The sequence below is a fragment of the Podarcis erhardii genome (assembly GCF_964252035.2).
Source record: "Podarcis erhardii genome assembly, chromosome: 11".
Lineage (NCBI taxonomy): Eukaryota > Metazoa > Chordata > Lepidosauria > Squamata > Lacertidae > Podarcis > Podarcis erhardii.
Window position 1 is genome coordinate 33,457,763 of NC_138501.1, and position 20,636 is coordinate 33,478,398.

General features: G+C 39.1%; 1 protein-coding gene across 3 annotated transcripts in view; it reads right to left on the bottom strand.

Annotated features, from left to right (window-relative positions):
- Positions 1–4,369: 4,369 nt before the first annotated feature.
- The window catches only part of ERBIN (erbb2 interacting protein), an 85,338-nt gene continuing 69,071 nt past the window's right edge, over positions 4,370–20,636 (bottom strand). For 2 of the 3 annotated variants that reach the window (XM_081880697.1, XM_081880695.1), the window contains 6 exons: positions 15,354–15,497; positions 13,042–13,173; positions 11,089–11,298; positions 10,328–10,420; positions 8,453–8,527; positions 4,370–7,177 (listed from right to left, as the gene is read on the bottom strand). In XM_081880697.1, coding sequence (XP_081736823.1) covers positions 7,073–7,177; positions 8,453–8,527; positions 10,328–10,420; positions 11,089–11,298; positions 13,042–13,173; positions 15,354–15,497 — 759 coding nt within the window. In that variant the 3' untranslated portion in view covers positions 4,370–7,072. The remainder of the gene's footprint in view (positions 7,178–8,452; positions 8,528–10,327; positions 10,421–11,088; positions 11,299–13,041; positions 13,174–15,353; positions 15,498–20,636) is intronic. The other variant, XM_081880696.1, reaches the window with a different exon arrangement.

Consider the following 20,636-nt stretch of genomic DNA (forward strand, 5'->3'; position numbering starts at 1 on the left):
TCAGGCTCTCCAAATTATGCTGGACTCGACATCCATGACCACTTTCCATGCTGGATGGGGGCTGATGGGAACAGGCGTTCAGCAACATCTGGAGGGCCACAGGTTTCTCGCTCCTGTCTAGATTTTGTGTTTTAAAAAATGGACAAACAGCCCTTACTACTGATTTGCTGCAGTAATCCCAGGTGCATCCTGCACCTTGCATCCACTTATGCCTAAATCAGTTGTGCCTGTGTAATCTCTGCACTCCCAACTAAACTGGGGGTGGGGAAAGTCAGAACGGAGGGCCAAATGCAGCCATCCAAGCTTCATCTGGCCATTGGTTGTCCCTCATCATGCCTTACCCCCTACCGTCCTCAGCCATGCTCTGGAAAAAGAGTCCTAAGGGCCTGATGAAGAAGAATGGAGGACCACCTTTGGGCAGCAGCACCAAGGTTCCCCACACCTGCCAGGCAGGTGCCAGTTTTCATTTGCACGGTGTTGGGTTAGGGTTAGGTGGCTGGTATTCATATCTGTCATATTAATTCATTTGCATTGCATTGGCTGCTTTCTGTAAAGAGAAGTTCTCCAGCTTGCAATTTATTTATTCTAATACCAATTTACCCAGTTCTGTTAGGAACATTTTTTCCGAGCGTTGCATATGAAGAAATGAAGGAATGGTTTGTCATCAGTATAGATGATCATAGATGGAATCTAGATGGCATGACAGTCCCTAGAACCTTTGACAGCCACAGTAACCTATTACCACCAAGAGTTTGAGAACTGCATTGAATTGTTTGGCATATATAATTTGCCTAGCATGAATGACAGCTGGAATAGCTCTGTCAGTACAGCATGATACTCCTTAATGTCAGGGTCGTGAGTTCAAGCCCTACACTGGGCAAATATTCCTGCATTGCAGAGGATTGGAACAGATGACCCTTGTGATCCCTTCCAACTCTCCAATTCTATGATTCTATGAATGCTGCCATATGCATCTGGCATTGAATTCAGGGATAAGGACATAAGAGCCGCCCTGCCAAATCAGACCAAAGGCCTGTTCGAGTTAAGCATGCTCTTTGCATAGTGGTTAACTAGGTTATTTATTTCAGTATTGAATAACTTCCTATGAAGCATTTCAAAGCAATTTCAGTGTACAAAAAGGCTTACGCAAAAGAATCACAAATGTAAAAACAAACGCATACATTAAAACAATTAAAGCAATTAAAGCAAATGCATACATTAAAACAATTAAAAGCAGTTACACACATAAAAACAAATTCAAATCCAATATGGATACCAACTGGGTTATAAACCTTAAAAGGCTTGTTGAAAGGAGAAACTATTCAACAGGTACATAAAAGACAACTGAGATATATGTCTGTCTGATATGTAATGGGGGAGGGGGAATTCCAAAGGGCAGAAGCCTACACACTAAATGCTTGATTCTGACACTATATAAGAACAGGGTTCCTTGTTATATACTATATTCAGGATGCCCTCTCCTGCAGAACTCAGGGATTAGTCAGGCATATAAAGGTACGCCCACAAGCAGAACATGAGTGCAATAGCAAGAAGCAATAAATAATCAGAGGCATGCATCCTCTGATGTTGGAGATAACATATAGCCATCATAACTTATAATGGTGGATACTTATCCTCTGTATGTCTAACTCATTTTAAATCTATCTTTAGCAGCCATCAAATATTGTTTAAGCACATTCCATATTTAGCCATCCACTGTGTCCAGAAGTCTTTCTGAATTTTCAACATTCAGCTCCTTTTATTTATCACAAGGCCTATAACAACAATAAATTATTTATATGCCCCCCCCCCATCTGACTGGGTTGCCCCAGCCACTCTGGGCGGCTTCCAGCAAATTATAAAACCACCATAAAACGTCACACATTAAAAACTTCCCTATACCGGGCTGCTTTTAGATGTCTTCTTTAAAAAGTCAGATAGTTGTCTATTTACTTGAGATCTGACTGGAGAGCATTCCACAGGGCAGGAGCGACTGCCGAGAAGGCCCTCTGCCTCGTTCCCTGTAATCTCGCTTCTTGCAATGAGGGAACTGCCAGAAGGCCCTTGGAGCTGAATCTCAGTGTCTGGGCTGAATGATGGAGGTGGAAACACTCCTTCAGGTCTAGTATTAGGAGGGTGAAAAACCATCTATCTATTTGATTTCATCACACAATGTGTCATTAACCTCAGATGTTGCAACCTTTCCCAGAGAGGAAATTTACAAGAAAAACAAAATCCTTTGCATGAATTGCTGAGCTCTTTGCATGGGGCTGCTGCTGGGCTTGCTCTGTCCATCTGCTGTGAAAAGATGAGTGAGAGGCAGCTGCTGCTAACCAAGGGCTGAGAGAAAGCTTGCGACTACAACAACTACAACAACAAAGTCTACATGGACCACACTACCAAAACCACTAGCTGGGTCAACCCACGGGATAGGTATGGAAGGATGGGTGGGAGGGCGAGAATGAGCAAGTGAGCAAGGTGTCCGAGGACTTCCTGGCCAGGCGGGGAGCAACTTAGAGGCAAAGTGTGCAGTTTCACATGGCTCCATCTTGCTTCTCCTCCAGTTACGCTCGGTGCCAGACTTTGGGCTCTCACATTTCAGCGGTGCCCTATGCAACGCTAAAATTTGGCGCCCATTCTATAGCATTGTTGTGAAGCCCCCTGCAGCACAGCACCAATTGTGGACGAACCAGTTACACTACCCTAAAAACACCTCTGCTTGGTGGCGTGCAAAGACAGGGAGGTGTGTGTGAGGGGGGGGGATAGGAAGCTGACAGATTGTGAGGGACCCAGGAATTAGGGCCAACCGGTGTGAATTTGGGCCAGGGCTGAACTATTTTCAGTACCTGGTCTCCACTCCCGAAGATGCAAAGTTGTAGTAGACTTTTAAAGGGGTCCCTGAGCACGTGCAAAATGCCTTTCCTTCTGCCCTTAAATAACTAGAGATTTTGCATGCACACAGAAGAGAGTATTAGCCCTTGTCCACTGGAGTGGGGGAGTGCCAATACAGATCCTTGCCACGTCCATAAGGGACCCTAGATACACCTCTGGTGTCCAGTTAAGGCTGCAGTCTTATGCACACACTGACAGTAAGCCTCATTGAATACAGTGGGACTTACTTCTGAATAGCCATGTACAGTGGTACCTCAGGTTACATACGCTTCAGGTTACAGACTCCGCTAACCCAGAAATAGTGCTTCAGGTTAAGAACTTTGCTTCAGGATGAGAACAGAAATCGTGCTCTGGCAATGCGGCGGCAGCAGGAGGCCCCATTAGCTAAAGTGGTGCTTTAGGTTAAGAACAGTTTCAGGTTAAGTACGGACTTCCGCAACGAATTAAGTACTTAACCTGAGGTACCACTGTATAAGATTACACTGTGCCACTGTTGAATCTACTCTTCTCCCAAGAGTAGAGTACTTACGTACAGATTCATCTAGAGTAGGGTGTAGCCAATGTGGTACCTTCCACATATTGTTGGGACTACAACTCCCAGGATGCCCGTGCTGCTGGGAGCTGTAGTCCAACCACTTCAGGAGGGCACCATGCTGGCTGTTCCCCGAGAGGACTAGTGTTGTACCACCTGTAAAAAAGCTAATCACTTATCAGATAACTGCTCTACAAGAGCTAACTATTGCAGAGGCTGCACTCCGCTCTTTAAGGTTGGGTCACTGGTTCTCCCAGAGGCTTCCTGCCAAAGTTCTCCCAAGGTTGCTATTGCAGGCATAATCACCCTCAGTGCTTGACTAATTGCCTCCCACATGCCCACAGGATAGAAGAGAGAACAGGAGCCAGATCAGTCCCATCCAACATGACCAATGGTCTAGGATCATCATCTGGTTTGAGGCAGCACTTTCCTTCAAAGGGACTTAAAATCCAATACAAATAAGGAAAGGGTATTTAAAACAAAGAGAAAATTCCAAGAATCTCTGCTTGATTATAGAATGTTATCAGTGGTAGATTCAAATGATTTAGAAAATTTCAGATTGATGTAGTGAAATCAGTAAATTACACAGCAATTTAAAGAGCATTAGTTTATTATCTATTCTCCATGTGTTACTTCAGAAACAATTTAATTATATACAAAATTTGGAATGCTGAATAAATGCTGATCAATAAAAACATTACATAGCTGCTAATAAGGGAATAGTTACTTTTTTAAAAAGTAGTACAGCAAATTAATGATAAAGGCTTGATTCTGTGTGTTGCTTATTGCTATGATTGTGTTCATAGGATGTGTTCAATTATATACACATTTTTGAAACTCCAGTCAAAAAAAGTAAAAAATGTATTTACACAATAAATATGTGGGGTTTCCCCCCAGAATTTGTAATTTGAACTGATTCTTTAATGAACTGTCATGAAAAGAATATTGAGTTGACAAATACTTTATTCATTCGATGCCAAAGCAACCAAGTGTGCAGATATATCTTATCTGACAAGATGAGAAACATTAAAAATCCACGGCTTCTGAATAATGATCTTCTGTTTTGAATGAGCTTTCTTCCACAGCTTCATTTCACCATCATCCAACACAAATGGTATAATGCATCCAACATGTCTTTTTTTTTAAAGTATCATCAATGTTTGATTTCCAATATACTTTTTCTAGTTCCTTGCACCAAAAAGTAAAATAAAATAAAAAAAACCCAACCCCTAGAAGGCCACAAAGTTTCTTTAAATTCTCTCAATAACAATTATTCTTTTTGGCAACACTATTGTACAAAGCTATTCAACTAAATTAAATTCTAACAGCATGGTTTACACTGCTTGTTATTTCATACAAAATTGAATTTGAACACTTTATTTCAACCTGATGTTGTCAAAGATAAATGGTGTCCATGATCAATAAAGAATCAGTTCTGATTTGGGACTTTTTGCCCTTACCATGATTATAGTTTATGCCTCAAGTCCTCAGATTAGGACTGATTTGTGGATATTCCCTTTTAAAAGGCTGAGGTTACTAATATAATTAAAAGCAATGAATGTAAATTTTTGAATTCTCAATAAAAAGTAGAGAAATTTAAAAGACACTTTTAGAAGCATGGTAACACTGAAGCCTGCCATTATATAGCTATGTTTCTCATTTTCTTTAAAGATTAACAGCACACAGAAAATAAGTGAACTTTACCAAAATACAGCACATTTTTGCTAATATAAAAATCAATTCCTATGTAAATATTAATGAAAATCAACTAAAATTAATGTACAAAGAGTTGTTAAAGGGTTTCAATTAAAATTATCAAAAACTATACACAGTACAATATGCAGGTGATAACATCTTTGAGTGCAATATCATTGGAGTCTGTGTATTTAAAAAGTACTGCCTTTATCTGTTAAGTATACAGGTTCCTTTCTGTTCCAGCACATCTTTCCAAACACTATAGTAGGCTGGTGCTTTTGCTAATTTCGCTTTAAAACTACCAATTTCTACTTATTAAAAACTGTAGTAACTGAATATTGCTCCAATGACAGATTAATAATTCGCCTTTAAAAAAACAGTTATTGGTCTTCTATGGCACTTTTCTCTGGTCCATAATAACCATGTATTACTTATTACCCTATAGGTTAGGCAATCTCATCTCTGTTATATAAAGAAAAAAGAGGAAAATAAACATAATGTTTGTCATAAACAAAATTAAATATGTATAATCCAATATTTTATACAAGTAATAAGGAACAAAGGCAGCCTGTGGTAAATCACTATTACGTTAATATAGTTAGAAACCCTTTAATGACTCTCAAGTGTCTAGTTCACATTTAATGTCACCTGTAGGAACAGCCCTTTGAGAAAGATCATTACAAACTGGTGGGTCGCAAGTCCCCATCCCTTTGCTCTACAACTTCCCAACAGCAATTCTCCCATCACTCTGCAACAGTTTCACTGGCTTTGGTTACCTAGCTCCAAACATATTGTTTCCTTTTAGTCTAACAAGGCAATTCAAGGCCAAACAAAATCACGGTTTCTTTCCTAACCCTTTCCTGAACCATTTACTTCTGGGCAGCCCAGTCCCCACAGGCCTCACTGCCATGAACCCCATTAAAAAGAATGAAGCTTTTTTCTGGCAGAGTAAGTTAGAGGTTTGGAACATGCACACATGTGATAGATATATAGGTGATGAGTTACAGGCAACACAGTTTAAAAAAAACAAACTGGCCATTTAGTTTTTTCTTTTTCGTTTTTTTAAAAATCTATAAATAAGTTGAAAATGGAGTATTTAATACAAGGCAGAAGAAAATCACCCTTTTGCACAAAACTGGGGATTTCCGTAACAGACAGGAGTCTCTGGGCACAACTCCACAGCACAGGTGAAAAAAGTTGTGTGATTAAAAACACTCAAAGTTAAATTAAAGAAAACAAATAAGACAGTCAGTTGATGTGATATGAGCCAATCCTGTAGAACTCCCAGAAGAGTATTTATAGTCTCTCTAAAAAGACTTCACATTTTATTGCATTTTTCTATTGGTAGATATACATTCTCATGCTAACTCGTTTCCCTCTTTCTTTCTTGATTCCATACTTTCATGGCCATTTTACCTGGCCTTTCAAAATTATCCCAGCCAGCCCCACCTTCCATCTACCCATTCATCTGTACAATATGCACATAGCAAAGCCAACATATCAAATCTTATCCACATCTACAGAAGTGGTTTCAACAAAGACATTAAAACCAGGTGAACAAAAAAATAAAGGCAACAAACAGCTACAGGACAGAAAGCCCTGCCATCTGTCCATTGGCTACAATGGAGGCTCCTTGTACACAAAGTTTAGTTATGTGTATGCGTTATCCAAAAATAAACCTACCATCTGTACAAAATACACCACAGGTTTGTTTTTGGAGGAGTGATTTTTGATTGCTACAATGCTTTAAAACTCAACAAGGTTGACTACAATATGCATTTCCAAAACTGTTTTATCTATGTTCTTTACAGTGGTTTCCCCCCTATAACCACAAGATTATTTTATTACTGTACATAATTTTAAAAGTTTTTGTATATAAAAATAATCAAAATATTCAGTTTCCCACAAGTCCTTCAAAGCATCACGTGGACGTTTCTCCTTCCTCCACAGTATTTAAGAAAGTTCTCGAACAATGATGAGTTCCACTGTGTTCTGAAAAGTCTTTAGTAAGGATACCGCTTGTCCATGATCAATATTGATGAAGCTATATCCATTAGCCTGGAAAGAAGATTTAAATCCTGTTAAGTATAGAGGAAAACCTTTTCAACAACAGTTTATTTTATCTGTTTAGCCAACTCTAAATTTGATGGTTGTTTCGAGATTGCTGGAAGTGACAGTGGTTCTTCTTCTTTGGTTCTTCTTCAAAGCAGTAGCAGAAGAACCAAAGGGAAGGTTAAATTGATAGTGTGATATGCTGATACTGCCTGGGTTGTCCTGATAGATGGTGTATGTTGGGATGTCCAACAGGTCGATCCCTGCAAGGTTTTGGTAGATCGCGGGTCGATCTCTGGCTCCCTTTCCCTCCTTAAAAAAAGCTCAATAACTTTGACCTGAAACCCCCCCCCCAAAAAAACGGGGATAGATCAGATTTTAATTCTGAAAGTAGATCGCAATCTCTCGGGAGTTGGCCACCCCTAGTGTAAACCATGAGAAAGACAGAAGAAATGCAACCCTGATAATTCTCTTGGACCTCTCAGAGATTGTTATTACCCACTGGCCATGGTATCCTGGAGAGGCTCTTTGCACTGGAAGTTTAAGGTATGATGATAAGGTGGTTCCACTCCTACCTGGAGAGCCAATTCTAGAAGGTAGTTCTGGGGAACTACTTCAGGGTTTTGTCATGTCCCCTCCTTTCTAACATGTATATGGAATTGCTATGTAAGATGCCACCAGTATGCTGACAACACCCCTTTCCCCACCCCCTCTCTTTTATTAAATTAAGGTGGAGCAATGAAGGTATGGGAATGGTGCCTATATTCCATAAGGGGCTGGAATAAGGGCCAATAAACTGACACTCAATTCTAATGAAACAGAAGTTCTGTGGTTTACAGACAGTGCTTTAGTTTGGCCTCATTGAGGGGCAGTATTTCAATATGAGTAGGAAAATGAGAGTACCCCTAAACATTTTTTAAAGGAAAAAAAGCACTGTTTATAGGTATTAAACTTGTTCTGGATGGACTTGTCTTGCTCCTAAATTATCAAGTGTGTAGCCTGGACGTAAGTCCTGGATCAAACTATGTCACTGCAGGCCCAAGTAGCCTCAGTGGTGGTCTCTCATGGACAGAGGTAGCCTGGCCTCTGTTATCCATGCTCTGGTAGCATCTAGAATTGTCTACAATAATTAGATGTTTGTGTAGTTGCTTTTGAAGAATATTCAGAAACTTGCGATCAGAAGTGACGGAGCGGATAAGGGATGGGGAAAAGAGACAATATTTTGAAGGCTGCTATAGTGATCAACATTAATAATTGGTAAATTGCTTTAAGCTACATTACCTGAATAATTTTATCGCCTGGCTGCAACAGTTTAGATGCTGGTCCTTCAGGCTGTACCCTGGTTACAAATATACCCTTTGAAGTGAACAGGAAACAAATGTTAAATACATACATGCTGGTTTATTGGAACACAACCCTCTATATCTGCAGTAGGGATTTTGACTTTTATATTTGAATGACAGATTGCTGCATCATCCTAGAAGTTGTATCAAAAACTGTGCAAGGCAAAGTCGAAAGTCCCACTGTGCATATGCACAGTGGTTCAAAATACTGGGCTGGCCTTGTAGTCACTATTGCAAATAAATTTTCACTTGTTTTTGTCTTATCCAATGCTGCACTAGGAATGCAAGATATTTGTCCCATGGGCTAGAAAAACAACATGCCAGTGCTTTTTTTCTGGGGAAACACAGGGGTACCCCTAAACATTTTTTTAAGAAAAAAAAAACACTGACATAAGTGAAGTTAGCCACAACAGAACAGCTTTCTATTAACACCTATTTTGGCTTAGCTGCCTTCAGGTTAGAGGGTTTGCTTTGGAGGAAATATTCTCCTTGTTTTCTTAGGCTTTCTTCCTATCTTACCAGCAATCAATTGACCCGAACCCCACTATTCCTCCATTTGTAAAATGAACAGCATCCAGCAGGGCACTAGGTGATATGAAACTCAGTCATAATCTGAGCAGATCCACTGAAATTGACAGACTTAAGTCAATTGATTTTAATTAGTCTACTCAGAGTATAACCAATGCTGAATATTACCTGTTTATTTTACCATACGTAAGTATGGTAAATCTTACTTTTGAAAGTAAGGTTTTAAAAGAGAAGGCTGGCAAGCCTTTCAATCTCATCACTCAAAAGAATTCTCTGGATAAGGCTTACAGCTAAAACCTCGTGTTGTAGGGAATGTATTACATATTGGCGTATGATATGAAGTTTGGCCTATGATATGAAGTTTGCTTTATTAAATTAGCCAGACTACCATGAAACTAAAATTCATCAACATTATGGTAGTTCTATAATTTCCTGCGACAACAGGAATTGTGTTTTCCAAATACCTACTTTCCTCAAGTTTAACCCTATCCAGCCTGTTTTTCTTTTTCTTAAGTAGTAATTATTACATATTCCATCTTAACAATTCTTCGCACACAGAGCTAAACTCAATATTGGGCTTATGAGGTTCTTCCACCTCCACCATCTCTCTCTTCCTATTGTGTAGCTGGTTAGATAACAGCGCAAGAAAAAGAGTGAAAAATAATGTTTATTAATGCTGGGGGTGAGTGAGGTGCATGTATGTGTGTGTACACGGACCCCTGACTGTTAAGTCCAGTCACGGACGACTCTGGGGTTGCAGCGCTCATCTCACTTTACTGGCCGAGGGAGCCGGCATTTGTCCACAGACAGTTTTCGACTCATGTGGCCAGCATGACTAAGCTGCTTCTGGCGAACCAGAGCAGTGCACAGAAACACCGTTTACCTTCCCGTCAGAGTGGTACCTATTTATCTACTTGCACTTTGATGTGCTTTTGAACTGCTAGGTTGGCAGGAGCTGGGACCGAGCAACGGGAGCTCACCCCGTCGCGGGGATTCAAACCGCCAACCTTCTGGTCAGCAAGCCCTAGGCTCTGTGGTTTAGACCACAGTCCCACCTGCATCCCTGTATGCATCCCTCTACGCACACACACACAAATGCAACTGTTTACAACTATTTATTTATGGTTAATATAGTCCATCCTTCTTCCCAAAAGGAAGCATGGGAAGTCTGAAAGAAAAAAATACATTAATCATAAAACCTTTAAAACATCAAAGAGTTCCTCCTCAATAAAGACCTCCAAAACAATAACCATACCCCAAGAGACTGGATCTATTTAATACTCACATCATCATCAGGCCTGAAGGGATTTCCTCTACCACCGGTTCCTCCTGATATACTAAATCCAAGCTCTGGATCCTTTTCAATTCTCACTCTTATCTAAGAAAATCAGAAAATTGATTTGTTCTGCATGTTCAAGTTCATGGAAAAACTGCAGCCATTACATAATCCATTTTTTATATCACATAATACTATGCTTTACTTCTATATTTTCAAGTTCACCAATGCTTTAAAATCTTTTGTTGTATTTATATTAAGTTTTATATTCTTTGTATTTGTTTTGTAAGTTGTATGGGTTACTCAAAGTGAAATACTTACTAAATAAATTAACAAATATTTCTCTAAGCATATTGGGCATATTCCTGAAAAAAATTATATGGAAGCATGAATAACAGTGGTAATAAATGGGCCTTTTCAGCACTGGCCCCGATGTGGTGGAACGCCCTGCAGGACTTGACATCTATTTTAAAATGAGGCTGCGTTTTAAATTGCATTCTAACCTATATTTTAAATTGGTTTGGTTTTTTTCTCCCCGCCCCCCTCTCTTTTTCCCCTATTATGTTTTTACTGTGTTTTTAGCCACACTGAGCCTGGCTCTGGCCGGGGAGGGCGGGGATATAAATAAAAATTATTATTATTATTATTATTATTATTATTAAGGTGACAGGTCATCAGTAAAGGACATTCGCAAGGTCTCAGCCAAGTAAATGTTTCCAATGCAGAACAATCTGAGAATTTATTCATTAAGTCGTAACTTTTGCCCTTACCTCTTGCTTTGACATCTCGTGGCTTTGCCTTGATGGACCCTGGGACTGACTATAGGGTGGCTGATGGGCAACTTTAAGCATTAGATAATCAATTAATTGCTCTCTAGAAGGATGTCTTGCCACAGTTGTTTGGGAAGCAGGATGATGGATTTGGCTATAGTTTGCCTGAGGTCTTGGAGGCTGGCACATCTGCCCATTCGTCAAAGGTATCTGGATAAATGAATAATTCTTAAGCAACATTTTATATCCGCAAGAATATGCATATATATTATCTTGATGCTCAGCTGATAATGATTTTGCAACACTTACAAGAGATTTTGTTGTCAAACATGTCTGTTGTATTCTTCTTTTTAAAAAATCTAATAGCATTATACACAAAACAAATGGGAATGAAATGGATTTTTTCCCCAACTTTTGTTTAGAACAAACTAGACCACTGGGTAATGGGCTAAACTAATCAATTAGGGAACATATAATTTTTTTTGGTGGAAGTACTCATAGATTTTTGAATTGCTTTTGAAGTTTTAGTATATTGCTTATGGTTCTCAAAGGATGCGGCAGGGGAAGATAGCAAATGTGATGGTAAGATCCAAGGACAATCAAAGAAACATTTAAACATTTTGGTGTACTATAGTATAGTATATAAATTTCGGTGTACTATAGTATAGTATAAAAAATTTCTTTTTTATTTGCATAATATGAATAGATATCTTTTCAAAATCAGAGCAAGAGCATCAAGTGATACTGAGGACAACATAGTTGTGATCCAGAACTACTGTTTTAACAGAGAGCTGGAGAAGACTCATTTATAATTATATTTTGTGAATGATTCATGTTCTTAAGTAGCTGCACTGTTTTATACTTTCTGGATGTCCCATGATCATATTAAAAGTAGTTGTGTTCTATATTATAAATTAAGCATTGCTAGAAGTTATTTATTTTTGTTTTCAAATGTATTTTTATCAAAAAATTGACTGTGGCACAAGAAAAAAATTATTCTGAAAGTGTGGCGCAGAGAAAAAGGTTTGAGAACCACTGGCTTATATGAATGCATGAATAATGCATTTATTTTCCCACTCTATACACAGCTATCCAGGAGTAAATCTCACTGAGTCCAATGTGACTTGTTTCTGAGTAGACATGCAAAGAACAGCTGACATTTTCTGTGTTATAACCTGTCTTGAGTACACACAATTAGGTAAGTAAATAGTTGCTGATTTTTTTTCTTCACTATGCATTTCTTGCCCATAACAACGGCCTTGTTCAGCTGCAATTAACAAGGTATGGGCTTGTGAGCTCCCAACTCCCCTGTACTCCTACAATGCAGCCACAACAGGAGACTGGAAACCAATAAGGCCAGAATGGATCAGCATTTGATCCAGCTTCAAGCAAGGCAGAAAATGAACTGATCCTCCAAGGAAGGCGAGCAGCTCACATCTAGTAAAAGGATAGCATTTTCTGCCTCCTTCAAGCAAATGGAAGATAGAAACCCAAGTGCCACTCGAGAAGGGAAGTTTCTGCTTCCATTTTAAGTGAACTGCACTTTATTTATTTAAATATTTAAATAAATAATTAAACTGCACTGCGATTAATTTAATTATTTCATAAAATTTATACACCGCTTTATTGTATATATATTAAAAAAAACTTCAAAGAGGTTTACTCATTATGCTCAAGCCTGGACAAATTGTGGTCTGCCTTAACTATAATTTAGGGAAACATGCCAGCTTCACACAGTGATTAATTTCCCTAAACCATAGTTAACATTTATCACAGTTCTGCATTTGGATATAATTAACCATTAATTAACTAGAAATGAAAGCTTTTGATCTTCTTGTTAACACAACAGGGAGGTGGGAGCACAGAATCCATAGTTTAGCATTGTACCTGAACCAGATATTTGTGTCAGAACAATACTTTTATAGATTATGAGTGATCCCTGTAGCTTATTACCTGCACAGGAACTTTCTTCATGTTGTCTGAAGCAACATCTTTGAGGCTAAGCGTGGCAGATGAATAGTTCTGCTGTCCAGCAATGAATACATCTTCTTGACATTGCTCTACTGAGGTTGATGTTTGGGGATGCTTTAAATGATAAAAGCATACAAACATTACTGCTATATTGTAAACACGTTATACAAGAATTGCCAATTTTGTTCATATGACTGTTAAGCATATTACTTTGGTGCATTCAAGAATTTAATCATATTAATCAGCCTTGGGAGGACCATAAATGTTAACTCCAGCTTTTGAAACAACACTGGAACTTACTCTGAACTGCATAATAAAACTATTCATTAAACAGTTGCTATTTAAGGATTTGCAAACATAACACAAAAGTCTTTTGTTAACTTTGTTCTGCTAGATTTACCCGATGCCCATCCACTTTTTGGAACATGAACCTCACCATTGCCACTTCCTACACCTTGTCTTGCTGAACTATGTTAACAATTTAGTTTGCATGAATTCCTCTAAATATAATTTCTATTGCTTATTTTCCCTCAGGAATGGAAAGGTAGGTGGGACTAGGACAGCCGTTCTCTTTTTATGACAGAGGTATGGGGTTCCAAAACAGCTCAGTGGAACTACTGTGAGCTGTGTATCAAACATATCACCACCATCATCATCTTATTATTATTAATTAGTATTAATAGAGCACTATCAACGTGCAGACCTCTTCACAGACTGACCAATAAAAAGATACATTCTTGTTCCAAGGATCTTAAAATGTAAATCAGTGAGAAACAACAGAAGGAAGAAAGATTAATAATGCAAAGGCAACAGGAAAATAATATGGTTTTGTTCAGTTACATGCTAAATTACACAATAAGGAATGAGGAATCAAGATTTAGCCAAAGGTTACATGGAGGAAGACCCCAGGAGGCAGGCGGGACAGCAAGGAGAAAGTGCAGAGTGATGCATCAGGAAGAATTCAGTTGGCTGAGGATGTTGGAGCTGGAGACAGCATGTACTGCAATATGATAATGAAAAATAAGGGAAGGGAAGGTCAGGCTAGGCTATGTTGGATATAGGAGCAGACAGGAAGCCAGTACAGGGATCTAAAGAGGGAAATGATATGATATTAAATATGATAAGTGAATTGTTTTTGAGTGCCAAGATGTTGCAAAAGAAGGCCAGAAAGGAGAAGGCTGCAGTACACAAGGTGAAAGATGGCCTGAGTATGAACTGGAATTTTTGCCAAGAGGGCAAACAGGAATGGTCATATTTTTGCAAAGTTATACAATGTGATTTGGAAACAGATTGAATATTGAGAAGAAATAATCAAAGATAATGTTTGGGCCTCATGTCCTATAAACAAAATTGATGATGATGTTGAGTAGAGAATCCACAGAGACAAAAAGGCTTGTGGAGTTGTGTAAGTTCCTTGGACATATTAAGTTAACTTTTAATCAATAAAAATGAGGAGGGCTATAGATGGCTCATACTTAGAAATTATATCTAACTACGGAGTATTACAAAATTAAACTTCCCCTATTATCTATGAGGAGAAGTTGGTGAATCCTTGTGAACCCCAATATAGAACTGTGATTCTGGCTGCTGCCTATGTCTTTGTAACACAAAGCTGCAGTACTGTTTACATAGTTTCATCAGCGTACAGAGCACAGAGCACTTTTTATAGGGGGCTCTGATTAAATTGCACAAGTTAAAATAAAAGGGAAAACATAGCAGGGGAGGTAGTGAATAGAGAAGCTAAAGCATCAGTGTGAGCCAATAGAAATACATAAAAATCACTACTCCAATTTATTTATACTGTATTATCATAGAATTCCACAGGCTGAAAGCAGTAACCATCAGGTTACACTGACACCAGATATGCTTGTAAGATAATAAACAAGCTCAGAACTATTGAATTATCTAAACATCTCAAGGAAGGAAGCTGTTTTTCCATCCTTGAGAAGCAGAATCCCTAAGGTCACCTGCCAATCGAGGGATAAATATCTTCAGTATCTTTATATGGCTATCAGTTGGCTTGTAGGCAGAACATGCCAAATTATTATTAAAAAAATTAAGTCTCTTTTCAGAACTGCTCTTCTCTGATGCTTTAGCAGAAAGCATTTTTAAAAATTAAAAATATTAAAGGAAAATTCTTCAATAATTGCCATTATTGAATCAACATATTACAGTAATGGGTGGAATCAGCCACAGTCTAGAATTACACAATTACAAAAGTGCAGTTTTAAAGGCACTATCACATGCCTCTTCCAATTTCTTACTAACAATAGCCTGTTTATGTATGTACTCACACGAACAATGTGAACACCAGAACTTCTTCCGTCTGCAACACTCAAGGCAACATTGCCTTGGCTGCCATGCAGATCCCTAGAGCTGCCATAGTGAAAGCTGCTAACTGGAGCATAATTGGAATTAAAGGACCTAGACAGCATGCTCTGAATAAAGAGGGGACAGATAACAGAGATTAGTGCAGCATGCATAAACCACGGGACACGTTATACACCAAGTCAGTATGGACACACATACTGCATAACCATGCAAAAAAGAAATATCATGCGCACAAAGGGTAACACCCATTGTGACTAGAAAAAAACTCGGTGACATGCCGTGTGATCTTACTTGTTGTAACGTAACAAGCAGTCTGACGTAACAGACACACAAATTACGTAAAAACAAGCCCATTCAAAATGTGCACGACGCTAAGAAAAACAGATGTTTAGCTGTCACGTTTTAAACATCCTCAACATAATCTATGGGCAGCTAAGTTTACAGAAAGGGAAAGTGGATGACTGAAGTACACTTTTCTGGAAGCTCATTCTGAGCAGAAACACTGTTGCCCCAACATATTTCTGCATTGCAGACAACTCCCCACATACATACATTTTATTTGTGCGCGTGCGCACGCACACACACACACACACAGGGTCAGGTATCTGGAAATGAGGAGCACCTGGGCAACCAAGCCCAGCCATCCCTCTGGTTCTTCCCCGCTCATCAGCTGTGCCCATCCATGGAGCCATGTGAGCCAGAGGGACAGTGCAGGTTACCCAGCTGAGGTGCAGGGAAGCTTCACCCCTGCCCAGCAGCTGAGCTGATACTTGTGACCCCCCCCCCATTTTACACAATTTTGCATATGCAGACGGGGGTTCAGAATGTAACTCCCAGGAAAATGAGGAGTCGCTGGTATTTGAGGGGGCAGTTTTTCCAACACTCTTTTCTGGTCTTTCAAAACCAGCACAAAATTAGAATTACTGAAGTTTAACATGACTTAAATTGAATTTAGAAGACTAATCAGGTTTATCTTCAAAGTTTAGAATTTTCAAACCATTTTCATTTACATAAGATGCGATAGCACTTTCCAATGTCGATACTGATTATGACAACATTGGTTTAAATCATCATCTTTTATAAACATAATTTTTTTGTGTGTGAATAAAGGACACAGGAACAACAAATGCAGCAGATCCGGTAGTTTTGCAAAGTTAGCTGATGACAAATGAATCAGGAAGGTTGCTGAAAATATTCAAACACAACCACTCACAGTTCCTAAATGTTTTCAATATTACTAGATGTTATGAGGAAACCAATAATGATAAACACAGGCTAAAATCCTAAGCACTATAATAATAATAATTTTATTATTTATATATGTCCCATTTCATTAGCTCCCCAGCAGAGAGAAGTGATATTTAAAATATTTTTATTCTACTTTTCCTCAAAAGGAGTTCAAGGTAGCTAACAATTAAAACAATAAAATAAGAAAAATACCAAAAAACTACAAAAATTAAAAGCAACAAACGTTAAGCACATCAATCAAAAGTTGCTCAATAAAACAATTTAAACTTTCTCCAACGGCATGCCATTAACATGCAGTGAAAAGTTATTAGAAAGATAGCTAGGCAGGCTTTCCTCAAGGAGGAAGTCCAAAGCCTGAGCCTAGCTACTGATCCTCAACTAGATGTATTTTAGGAGTCATTGAAGCTTCTATTGAAGATCTTTACAGCTTCATTAACTTTGAACCATGAAATAGTAACTGATACTCAAACCAGGATCACACCCCCCCCAAAACAAACACTGTCCGATTCAATCCAAACTACAGTGGTACCTCGTAAGACAAATGCCTCGTAAGACGAAAAACTCGCAAGACGAAAGAGTTTTTCGTTTTTTGAGTTGCTTCGCAAGACGGATTTCCCTATGGGCTTGCTTCGCAAGACGAAAACGTCTTGCAAGTTTGTTTCCTTTGTCTTGCAAGTTTGTTTCCTTTTTCTTGAAACCGTGCATTCAGGGGGTGCAGTTGCGACTTGACTTCGAGGAGCAACTCATTGCACGTGGTGTGGTAGCCTTTTTTGAGGTTTTTGAAGACTTTGGTGATTTTTGAAGCTTTTCCAAAATCCGTGCTTCGCAAGACGGAAAAAAATCGCAAGACGAAAAAACTCGCAGAACGAATTAATTTCGTCTTGCGAGGTACCACTGTAGTGCCAAAGTTTTGCAACTGTTTTCAGCGAAAACCCCAAGTTTTGAAGGGCCCCTCAAAATGGGTTACTGTCTTAGTGTGGGGCCATACTAGAGTTACTCTTCTTCACCTTTTGTTTTTCAATGCATGTATGAGACTGGTGCACCCAAAGAGCCCACCAGGATTGCTTTCTGAGTAGTCAAACAGGATTTCAAGATAACTTATCATGACATATATCTGCCTCTTTGGGAAGCAGAACTTGCAAGTTAATAGTTTCAAATACGGAGGGAGTTTTTTAAAGTACTTTTTATTGATACCTGCTCCAATGTAACTGTCTATTGCCAGCTTCTTTAGGAGCTCCCAAGAAAGTAGGCAGAGCAAGGGTTAAAGACTACACATTGTGAAGACCACAGGCCTCTCATCAATTTGTATGAACACTCTTGTGTGTATTAAACATGTTCTGATCCAGAATCTACATTTTATGTTGCCTTACAGTTCTGCTACTGGAATTGTAAAAAAAAAACCAGAAATGTTTTATTTGTTATAAAAATCTCAAGGAAAAAGAGTAACCAACTTTTGAGGGTACTGCAAAATGTGGGGGTTTCATTGCAAAAAGGCTGCAAAACAATTGCAAAACTTTGTAGTTCGTAGCTGATCTTAATTACCATGCAGGCTTGTACAAAAGAAGGCTACTTCCCAATCCACTGTGGCTTCTTGCTATGTGATGATCTGAGACTTCTGACATTCCATAGCGGAAAGGAGACATGCAGTGACTCCCTCATAGCTGAGACCATGTTAGACGGGGTCTAAACCCAGAATTAATCCTTAGCTGTTTTTTGACTACAATTCCCATCATCCCTGCCCACTGGTCCTGCTAGAGAGGGATGATGTGAGTTGTAGTCCAAAAGCAGTTGGAGACCCAAGTTTGGGAAACCCTAACCTAGTCTGTTCATGAAGCAGAAAGAGGTGAGATGAAAGAGTTCTGAAGCTTTAGGATGAATAGTATTATTTCAGATACATTTTAGAATTATCTCTTACATTTTTAAAAACAAACAAACAAACAAACAAACATGTTCTGCTATCCGAAAATAAGCACAGCAGGAAGAGAGCTCTCCCTGATGTGCTGGTGTTTTTTGTTTTTCAGGAAGCTTGGTACATAATTGGCATCCCCTACTTGCACGTGGGTGGCGCTGTGGGTTAAACCACAGAGCCTAGGGCTTGCCGATCGGAAGGTCGGCGGTTTGAATCCCTGCGATGGGGTGAGCTCCCATTGCTCGGTCCCTGCTCCTGCCAACCTAGCAGTTCGAAAGCACGTCAAGTGCAAGTAGATAAATAGGTGGGAAGGTAAACGGCGTTTCCGTGTGCTGCTCTGGTTCGCCAGAAGTGGCTTAGTCATGCTGGCCACATGACCCGGAAGCTGTATGCCGTCTCCCTCGGCCAATAAAGCGAGATGAGCGCCGCAACCCCAGAGTCGTCCGCGACTGGACCTAATGGTCAGGGGTCCCTTTACCCTTTACTTGCACACTAAATTGATACATTCCTTCATTCTACCCTCACATTCTGCTACATGTGTAAATGAGATCTTCCACTGTACAAAATACTTATCATGCTCAATAGGGTGGAACCATACCTGCACATTTCCAATTATATTGTTTTAAGGAGAAGAATTACAAGACTTCACCCTTTTAAAAAGAATGCTGAAATTCAGGAATGGGATATTCCTGAGGTGGTCTGGGCACCAGCACACACACACACACACACACACACACACACACACACACACACACCACCCATTGCTGTTTAGCCTGCTTAGGTTTAAAATGTATTCAGACTTTTGTATAGGAAACTAATCTGCGAGCTGAATTTGAGTACTTTGGCCTGAATTCTTTTAATGGCTTTTTCTACTGGTTTCACATGTAGAATTTATTATCCCTGATGTGACCTTTACTGAATTCCTTCTCAATGGGGGCTCAATTAAAATAACTGCTGATGAAATCCAATGAATACACTAGAAAGGTGAAAAACTGGTCGAACTAAAATTAAGAGTCCCATAGTGCTTTTATACATAAAGTATTATTTTTAGGTAAGTTAAGGCTCATTACTTCCCACATGTATGAGAGCTTTCCTCATTGTTCCGCAGCTGTGCCTTGCGAAAATCTGATCTTACCCACTGAACTGAAGCTTGGTTAAGCAAAATCTCTCTTTGAATTTTCAGTGCATCTGATAAGATCCAATTCAGTGGGTAAGATCAGATTTTGGCAAGAATAATGAGAAAAGCTCTCAGACCTGGGGGAATTAATACACAATACAATCAAAATATAGATCAAGCAAAAGTGTGGATCAACCCTAAATTTAAAGAGTACCATTACAAATGAGAACATGGGTGTTGCCTAAACAAACACTAAAGCTAAGCAATGCATATTATTTTAGGAATGAAACCAATTTCAGAATTCTAGGACTAATGGCTGGTTGATGTAGATTTTGTGCTTTAAATCATGCTATCTAAGAAACCACATATTATTTTCAGTATGGTTGCCACTTACATTTTCAGAGTGTTTGTCATGTTTCCCTAAAATCAAACTAAACCATGTAGGTTCAGTGGCTAACAGCATGGCATGTACCCAAACAGTGTAACTTTTCAGAGGCAACTACATCAGAATAATTAAATGAAACTGCAGGTGGGTTCTACATCGTTCATAAAAATGCCAAACCATGCTGAAGTGCTATGGAAAAGAGCCTGAGTGAGCCTGAGCTTGGGGTCTCCAAATTCCCTTCTCTTCCACCAGTGCAGTGGTAAGATTAGTTAAAAGCAAATGCTTCCAATCAGTTTGTTTTTATTTCTAAGCCAGGACTAACTGTGGCCAACTTTAAACTGTGGTTTACAATCTTGGCTTGTTCAGATAAACCATAGTTAAAACCAGTCACAGTTTGTCCTGGTTAGGACAGTTAGTTGAATATGGAAGTAAATGCTTCTGTTTTCCCCCTTACAGCCACACTGAAGGGAGCCAGGGGAGCGCCTACGAACCTAGGCCTCATTTCCACAACACTAAAGTTAGTTTTATATCTATCTACAGCAGCCTATGATGAAGTACTTTGGAATTCTCTTTCAGGAAACAGCCAT